The 9,771-nt window shown below is 46.1% G+C and overlaps 1 protein-coding gene across 3 annotated transcripts; it reads left to right on the top strand.

Annotated features, from left to right (window-relative positions):
- Window positions 1-582: 582 nt before the first annotated feature.
- On the top strand, window positions 583-6,535 carry LOC122378375. Of its 3 annotated transcripts, none has more exons than XM_043359368.1 (3): window positions 583-3,541; window positions 5,407-5,565; window positions 5,948-6,535. In XM_043359368.1, the coding sequence occupies exon 1, from the start codon at window positions 818-820 to the stop codon at window positions 2,444-2,446; it is 1,629 nt and encodes a 542-aa protein (XP_043215303.1). In that variant the 5' UTR covers window positions 583-817; the 3' UTR covers window positions 2,447-3,541; window positions 5,407-5,565; window positions 5,948-6,535. The 3 variants fall into 3 exon arrangements, with proteins under 3 accessions (XP_043215303.1, XP_043215305.1, XP_043215304.1); XM_043359370.1 differs by having other exon boundaries at window positions 596-3,374; XM_043359369.1 differs by having other exon boundaries at window positions 596-3,426.
- Window positions 6,536-9,771: the final 3,236 nt, after the last annotated feature.

The following is a 9,771-nucleotide window of genomic DNA, read 5'->3' as shown; positions in this document are numbered from 1 at the left end:
TCATAAGAACCCTGATTATCGAATGGGACAAGGTCCTCGCTGGTATCTACCACATCATGGGGTTTATCACTCGCAGAAGCCAGATAAAGTAAGAATCGTTTTCGACTGCGCCGCAAGGTACACCAATATATGTCTGAATGACGTTCTGGCACAGGGTCCAGAATTAACCAACTCTTTGATGGACGTGTTGCTCCGATTCAGACAGGAAGAGATAGCCTTCACAGCGGACGTATCTGAAATGTTTTTGCAAGTTAATGTCCCAGAAGCCGATAGAGATTATTTGAGATTTTTGTGGTGGCCCAATGGTGATGAAAACACGCCCCCAAGAGTATATAGAATGACGGTGCACATTTTTGGCGCAACGTCTTCCCCCAGCTGCGCCAACTACGCTTTACGCAGAACGGCTGACGATTTTGGCTACATATTCCAAACGGAAGCAGCGCAAACTATTTTTGACAACTTTTACGTTGATGACTGCTTAAAATCTGTAAAATCGGAAAAAGAAGCAATTGATCTAATACGAGATCTTCGGCAGCTTTGTGACTTGGGCGGATTTATTAAGTTCGTGAGCAATCGTTCGTCGGTGTTGGAGACGATTCCCCTAGATCATCGCTCAAAAAAGGTGAAGGAAATCAGGCTCGGAATCGATCAACTCCCGGCCGAGCGCGCTCTTGGCGTACATTGGGATGTTGAAGCCGACACACTGGGCTTCAAGGTCGACGTTAGCACGTTTCAAGACAGGCCATTGACAAGGAGGGGACTATTATCTGTGATCTCAGGGGTATATGACCCGCTCGGGCTGGCGTCGCCATTCGTTATGCGAGGGCGATTGCTTCTTCAGGAGTTATCACGCTTGAAGATAGATTGGGATAGCGATATTCCATACGACTTTCAGAAGGCTTGGAAGTTATGGTTGTGTGAGCTAGAAATACTAACGAAATTCCGAGTACCCCGATGTTTCAAAGCAACTAAGGAAGACACTGCATTGGAATTACATTATTTTGCGGATGCTAGCGAGAAGAGTTATGGTGTGGCAGCTTATGTAAGGCAAGTGGACAGGCATGGCGATGTCATGTCTTGCTCCTTGCTCATGAGCAAGTCCCACGTGGCACCCCTGAAGAGTATCAGTATTCCTCGCTTAGAGCTCTGTGCGGCCGCGCTAGCTGTCAAAACGAACTTTACGTTGGAACGCGCACTGAGTGTCCCGATTATGGCTGTACATTTTTGGACGGACAGCACTACTGTTCTTAAATACATCCGAAATGTAACAGCAAGGTTTCAGGTATTCGTGGCAAATCGACTGTCTATCATACACGATGGATCTTCAGTTCAGCAGTGGAAGTACGTGCCGTCGGCTCACAATCCAGCGGACGTCATAACTCGTGGACAAAAGGGAGAAGCGTTCCTAGACAATGAGATGTGGAGGCGCGGTCCATGTTTCCTATGGTCGAACTCATTGCCTGCTCAGCCTAAAGAGGACAGCTTACCGCCCACGGATCTGGAATTCAAGAAGGTGTCAGTCGCCTTAACGACTCAAAGGCAGCCAGATATAGATCCAGTAAGTCGGCTGTCGGAACATTATTCGTCATGGACGGGACTGGTGCGAGGTGTCGCTTGGATTCTGAAAGTTAAAGCGGCACTGAAGGTAAATGAGCCCAGATCGAGCGGACGGTCAGAGTCAATGAGACTGACTCTGCAAGACATCCAAAACGCAGAGAGTGCGATATATAAAGCTGTCCAGCTCATTGCGTTCCCACACGACGTACGATGTCTCTCACTCGGTGAACACGTATACAAGATAAGTAAATTATCTCGATTGAGCCCATATCTGGAAAATGGGCTTATTCGTGTAGGAGGCAGACTCACTCGCTCCAATTATATTGACCGTGAAAGCAAGCATCCAATTATCCTTCCCAGCAAGACCAGAACTACTGAGTTAATTATACGGCATACACATGAAATCGCTGGTCACGAAGGACGTCACCACGTTCTATCCGATTTGAGGAGGAAATTTTGGGTATTGAGAGCCAATGCTGAAGTGAGGAGGGTTTTAAACGATTGCATTGCATGTCGGCGACGACTCCGCCCACCAGAGTCACAGAAAATGGCCGATCTTCCGGACGAGAGGCTACAATTTCGTCAGGCTCCTTTTTCGGTAACGGGAGTCGATTGTTTCGGTCCGTTTTACGTAAAACGGGGAAGAGGTCAGCTGAAGAAGTACGGTGTAATTTTCACGTGCATGTCCATTCGAGCTGTTCATTTGGAAATTATAGAGAGCTTATCAACAGACTCGTTCATCTGCGCTCTTCGGCGTTTCATGTCACGCAGGGGGCAAATTCGAACAATCATATCTGATCAAGGTAGAAACTTTGTTGGTGCCAAGGAGCTTGGAGCTGAGGAAGGAACTAAAGGCATTGCTGAACGATCGAAATCGCTTGGAGGATGATATGTCAAAAAAGGGCATTCAATGGAAGCTGAATCCGCCAGGGGCATCTAGGTTTGGGGGAGCGTGGGAACGGCTCATCAGAAGCGTCAGAAAGATACTGGACGCACTCATCGACCTCCAACCACTGACAGACGAAACACTGCAAACGCTTATGTGTGAATTGAAGCCATCATGAATAATCGACCTCTCACCCCGGTATCAGCTGACCACCGTGATCTAGAGCCGCTGACACCAAATCATATCCTTCTTCTTCAGGGAAAATCAGCAGACCAGATTTGTTTATGCACTGGCGACGAATTGATCGGTCGAAAAATGTGGAAGCAAGCTCAGTACCTATCGGATCAGTTCTGGCTTAGATGGCGAAGGGAATATATACCACTGCTTCAAACAAGACCCGGGCCATTGACGCGTTCGAGACCTAACCTGACTCCTGGAGACATCGTGCTATTGATCGATAACTCCGTACCCCGGGGACAATGGCCACTTGGAAGAGTAGAACAGGTACGAAAGAGTCGTGATGGTCTGGTGCGCTCGGTACGTGTCAAGACGAAGAGTTCTGTCCTGGACCGACCCATCACAAAGCTGGTAAAGATTGTTGACGTAGAATGGCGCTCAACTCAAGACTCCTGATTGCGACCTCTCGGTCTTGCAATGGGGGAGAATGTAAATGCCGAACAGTCATTTGCAAGTGGTTAGTGCGAAAGAAGGCTCGTCACGTGAGACATCCATATAAATTTGAATTTGGGTTACCAATGTTATCTACGTCTTTTTACTGTTTTTTCGAATTTTAAGTTTAGTTAGACTTATCTTTGTTTAAGTTGAATAAGAAACGATAAGAAACGGACGAACGAACTGAACTGAACATAACGAAGGAAACGAAACGAAAAATCAAGATCGTACGAAACTACGAACTGTCAAGTTATGTCAAGTGCGCTTTTGGACGTGGCTTATTTTATCGTGACCTAGTTGGGTTTCATAAGGTATTACCTACTTAAATTTCAGCCTTGTCTGTCCGAAACCTTTGTTACCAGCAATACAGTATTTTCAGATTGTTTTTGATTGCGGTGTTGACAATTAGGACAAGAGCTGAAACAGGTACGATGCATCTGTTTAAGTGTTCACCCATGCAGCGTTCAACCATGACTGCAGTAAAAAAGCTTGGAATCAACTCACAACTGACTACGCTTTTATTCACTCATTTAGCCTAAACAAAAATACATTATCATACTGTGTATGATGCACATTGCACAATGCACTAACGTTATGCTGTATTACGCCTCAGTTTTAGCTAGCAGACGACCGTCATTGCTTTCAGACGATGGTTCGGAAGTTGGGAGCTCGTTGACATTCTCACCAAGTTTTTAGAACATTTATTTGCAATCCGGACCGCCAGCGTTGATTTGAAGTGGAAGCAATCAACGGGGATAAATAGAGAAAGGCAACCATTTCCGCTCATCTCTCATCGCTTCCACATGAGTCAGCTCGTTTTCTGATATTGTTTTACAGTCTTGTGTTTTGAGCTACATGATGTGTTTTCCAAAGTGGAACGGAAATCCACCACTTGTTCCTATTGCTGAAATGCCGGTGAGTGGTGACATTTGAAAACACCACAGGACGTTTCCTAATTAGCATTGCACGCTATTTTGACGGAGTGTGAACCGGGTTTATCCGTTATTGTATAGTGTTATCCTTAACAAATATAAAACTATTTTGTAGGTAGTAGGAGATGAGACAAAACGCAAAAAAAAAACGTCAACATTAGCTTTCCATCAAAGCACTATAGTGGGATGAATTGAAGGGCAATTAGGTACCATTTGCAATGAATCAACTATTCAGAATTAACATCAGTACAATTTAATGATACAACTTCAAAATGGCCGACTAAAGATTAACACCTCAGCCTAAAATTTGAGAATATTTTCATGAAAATATTACGCTGAAACTTACCGAGGGACTCTGCTAGGGTCCATTCCTTCTCCTTCACCCCACTGTTCCACCGTGGCCTTCTTGTTTCGTCCGGTTCTCCATCTATCTTGTCGAAGTCTAATGTCTGTCTTTTAACTTCAATCAGCTACCAACCGACAGGATTTCAGAGTAGCACATGGCATTGGATACAGCCTCGGACCCTTTGACTCCGGAGTTTGAAGTTCATAGTATAAAATGGTATGAGGCCGAATTATTGCACGTTTTTTCATAATTTCTACCCCTTTGTTGTTCCAGTCTGTGAGACCTGTGTGGGTGCCGTAATGCCTATATGCACGTAATGCCGTGATTACACGCGGTGACATCGACCGGCGACTGTACCGCCGCGCACTCTGCGGTCTAATGCGAATGTCAATCATTCACAGCCGTGCTGATATCGTCCAATCGCAGACGTGCATAAGCCACGATAAGGAGTGACCGCCGGCGGCACTGTCATGTCCCGGGGCCGGCCGATTTCCGTAATGAAGGCCTGTCACGCCATCGTCTCGTGAAGTCGTTGTACTGCCGACATCGCGTCGCCTCATGACGTTTCCTGGGAGTGGGTGACGTACGAGTATGTAGGTGGACAGGTACTGTCAGGTATTGAAGGAGCTGCTGATGACCCTGTCATAGCTCAGAGATCGGCGACTCAGGTAGCAGCCTCCGGCCCGTGTGGCTCACAAGTCTGACTGCTCCATGTTTGTCCGACACCTGTGTGTAACTTAGGGTGGTGTGTCGCTTTAATCGGCCCCTATGCCCATCCTTCTGACCGTCCCATGTCTCCTCGGCGTGTGACAGGCTGGTGTGCCGCTGTGGTTGGTCCGTATTCCCATCCCTCCCAGCTGTCCCGTGCGTTCTGTGACAAGCTGGTATGCCGCTGTAGCCAGCCTCTATACCCTGGTTCGTATGTTCTCTTACAGAATGCGTGTTATGTTGCAGTCGGTTCGTTCGTATACTCATAATTTCCTCCTGACTGTCTCGTGTGTTCTCTGTCATAGGATGCGAGTTACGCTGCTGCTGGGGTGTCTGGCAGCGCTGTTTCTGCTGGTGAGAGGAGCACCGACCGTCTGCCGGCGAGGTATCCCCACCGGCTACAATGTGGCGCACGGCTTCGGAAAACGGGCATCAGCACCGCAACGTCTACCATTCAGACGATTGTGAGTATAGACGGCAAGAAAATAAATAAAACGATTTTATTGTCAGGGGCTTATTTGATGTTTCATAGAAAACAGCACCTGTTGAAGTAAGTTAGATGTTCTGGGCCCTAGTTCTGCTAATGTGCAGTGTTTGGGCGTTTCACCCGTTCTCTCTCTCTCTCTCTCTCTCTCTCTCTCTCTCTCTCTCTCTCTCTCTCTCTCTCTCTCTCTCTCTCTCTCTCTCTCTCTCTCTCTCTCTCTCTCTCTCTCTCTCTCTCTCTCTCTCTCTGTCTCTCTCCCTCTCTAGTCACTAATACACCACCCATAAAAAAACGTTTCGTCTTGCAACAATTATTTATCTGCCCGCCTAATCACTCTCTAACAGGACCTCCCCTGTCGGCAGATGGGAGCTGACGGGGAGGCCCATACACCCCTACGGCCGACTGGGGGCCTCACTAGGCGTTCATCGAGTGCCCGCGCTGGGACTGAACGGCGCTCCGGAGGACGGCATCTGATGACCGAGGCAGCTCGAAGGTCGAGAGGGGTGGCTCGGCAGGTTGGAGCGCCGCCACTCTGTAGCTGAACACGTCGCACTCTCGGTGACAAAGCTGGCGCTGATGTTTCAGACAAGGTGACTCAAAGCCTGTCCTAGATTATAAATATTCAGATTATCCGTGGAACGCTGTGCCATCATTCGCAGCTATCTGAGTGGCAGGGCAGGAGCTCTGAATGAGTCAGCACCTTGGTGAGGAGGCGGGCCAAGCTGCACGGGCTATCGCCGGTGTAGAGTGTGCGTAGGTGGGTGTTGCTCCTCAAAATTTTAACTTTGTTACTCGTTCTTTTGTCCCTTCAAAACACGACCCAAGGTTATTCTTGTTCCTCCGTTATCTTACGTAAAATGTAACGGAAGCTGCTTAATCCGTCATTCCGTTAGGTATTTACCACATAAAAACCACATTAGAAATGTAATATATTTCATACGTCTCTGAAATCAGTACAGCTAATAACTAATTCCATCGAGACAGCAGGCCGACGACGCTCGTCGGCCCGTAGTCGGCTCGTCAGCCGTCGGACTGAAACCTCTGCGCTCGTCGGGATGGGACAGAGGACCGACATGAACCATGGAACCAGTGAACGGAGGGTGGAGACGATTGACGTGCCCCGGGACGACAGGCTGTGTGACGAAGGGCCGGCCGCCTGGAGGAGTCTTCTGTCCCATGACTGATGAGCTGGGACGCCATTCCAATGGCAAGGCAACGGACCGGTATATGTACCGCGAACAGATGACACTCGGATAACCCGTTGGAATACAAAATCCACGTCGTTTTTGCTGCCACGAAAATTGGCGATTAGGCTAGTCCAGCTTCCTTGGATTACCAAAATGACGGCAGAGAAATGGAAGAACAGACTAAGTCTTATACAGAGGAAAGGATCACTAATATGTTAACGATGTGAAGAGTTATACGGCTCTCGGGAGATTAAGCGGTAGCGATCTATTTTATTTCGTAATTTTCGGAGCACTTTAATTTTTTATTTCGTAATTTCGGACTTCGGAGCTACTTGATAAGCGGTAGGTTTGGCACTTTTACATTTCCGGCTATATCTCAGAAACTAATTGATCTACGATGAAGCCATTTCACACGATCATGGCAGGCTTGTTACCCAACAAGTCGATCGCATCTTCAACACTCAAAAGCTTAAGACGAGGAAGATATAGCCTGAAGTACACTAAATTTTCTAGGTGCAAAACCTACCGCTAAAACCCGCGAGACCAGTACTTACGTTCCTCCGTTCCTGAAAATTTTAACCGCGTTCCGATAAGGAAGGACGGTGAACGGATCATGCCCTGGTGCCCACTGGTCACCTCTGCCATTGCAGCCCCGTCAACATTTCAAAGTTTAGATTGTTGCGAACCGGATTGGATATTGTTGATGTTCAGGTACGAGTGCGTAGCTATATGTAAGCCGTCATCCAATAGTGCGTGGTATTCCGTTGCAGACGAGTATAACGTGGTATTTCTCTCATCCAATAGGAATTTCCCAATGACATGTCAGAATAAATGCGCATTGCGTGTCCCACTAAATGCCAAATTAATTGTTGATCTATCGAAACCTTCGAAATGACGCCTGGGTATTTGTGTGGTGCCTGTTTTGCATATCAACACATTTTGTGCTGCGCAATATTTAAATGGCATTGATTCAAATGCAAATAAAAAACTATTATTTCCTTCCTACTTTATACCTTCTGACCGTTCCTGGTCAAAAACGGCTATTTTTTACCACGCAGCAGCATGTGAATTGTGAAAGTTTGTGGTAATTTCGGATCAATTTGATACACCTTCCCTACCTCAATGTTTTAGAAATTGACCGGAGTCACATGTGTGTTCGTAGTTACCTACAATATCTCGATGTATGTACATATATGTATATTATGAGATGAGTCCCGAAATATAATGTTCTTATACAACAGAAGATACCAACGCCGTAAAACATTCACTTCACGCCATAAAACTCATGGCAGTCAATTACATTTTATTTAGCAAGAGATGGAGACATTCTACGGAGAGAATGACATGTTTTGCGGCATCCATATTGATATTGTTACACTGTAAAAAATATTGACGAGCTATGTGTCAAAACAAGGGTCTCGAAACAGTCACCAGGTTGTCAATGCTTCCGGTACCTACCACTTGACTAGTTACCGCTTAGTTAGCTTACAGGCTGAGAACTATCCAGATCGTTATGATCCGGTATTGTAATGATACCCTAGGTGTACCTTTGTTTTGAAGTGCTGAATTAACTATCAAGGTTGTTTGACGTTTGTTTTCGCCTCAATCCGAAACGAGGAAGACCCTCATCAAATTATTAGGTGAAAGCCAGCCTCAGGATGATCAAAATACTAGGGGTAGTTTTGTTATAGTAATCTGTGAAGGGTGAGGAACAAGCCGTAGCAATGCACTCGTCACTAAACCAGCCTGAGATTATTCGCCTGGTAGCTGCTGCGTTTCCCTACTTGCTTAATCATGTTTGCAACTTTCCATTTCCAGACACTTTTTACGGCAAATAAATTGTTGGGTTATTTGGATGGTGAATGACAATTTTATTTCTATAAATTAATACATTTGTATTTCTGATTGCCCTAAAACTTTTTTTTTTAATCGTTTGCGGTAGGTTTTTATTGTTCGCAATAAAGTTGCGCACCTGTGAATCCTTCACTTAATGCGTTCCCGGCTTCCCGGCGCCAGTTGCGCTGTGCCGTGCCGCGTTCGGTCGTGGGTGCGTGCGTCTGTGCAGTGCGAGTGTTTATCACTGGGCAAACCTGTATCGTTTCCATTTGTGCAGTGTCTAGTTATGAAGAATTGCTTGCCGATATATGACCTGCAGTGATCGACGTTCTGATTCAATAACTTGCCATAAGCCATTAACTATTCTCAACCAAATCGCGCAGAGACGTTTGCAAAGTTGTCGAGGGGGAGGGGAACAAGAGCGATTTTAAATGAATTGCTCTCCATGCAGTGCAATAGGACTTAGGTTTAATTTTTCGAAAGTTGTGGAGCCGCCCCCGGTGTCCGGCCTGGCCAACTCTCTCAAGAACCGACACCTAACGGAACACTGAAGTTTCACTACGACGATTTCCGCCAAAGTTATGAAGAAAAGGCAAGTGCAAGAAGTACAAAACTTCTCTTGGTAATCAAAACTTAGGTTTGGCAAATTCCAAACCCTAAGTCACTACAACTGTGGATATAAATAAGCTGGTTATTGACGGCCAAGCTCTGGCCAATCTGAGGTTCAGACCTATCATCAAGTTCATGAGGCAGCTGCGGTTGGGCGGCTCACGGGCTCCACTGCATATAGGCTCAGACAGGTACTCTACAAAATGTCTTCTGTGTTCTTAGGTTCAGATATATCGATAGGTATGTGCATGCTTCTAATTCGATTGATAACTGTAAACGGGCGCTGGAAGTGAAGGGTTTGCTTGATATACGAAAGGTGCATTGCAAGAAAGCACAATATTTCAGAAATACACTTTCATTTTATCTTGAGCGTTTTTGGAATGGGCCGGATGAATTCGTCATCAAACTGGTAAGGGATTTCGTTTGAAGACCACCGATATTTAATAATATGATGGTCTTCAAACGAATTCGCTGGCAAATTCGATGAATGGATTGGGCGGCGTAGGATCTGCTGGTCATCTGACTATGGGTTGAGCAATACGTTAGTTTTGACC

Source organism: Amphibalanus amphitrite, unplaced genomic scaffold (genome assembly GCF_019059575.1).
Source record: "Amphibalanus amphitrite isolate SeventyFive unplaced genomic scaffold, NRLGWU_Aamphi_draft 000058F_arrow, whole genome shotgun sequence".
Taxonomy (NCBI): Eukaryota; Metazoa; Arthropoda; class Thecostraca; order Balanomorpha; family Balanidae; genus Amphibalanus; species Amphibalanus amphitrite.
Note: the sequence above shows the minus strand (reverse complement) of the source record. Positions and strands in the feature narration are given on the sequence as shown.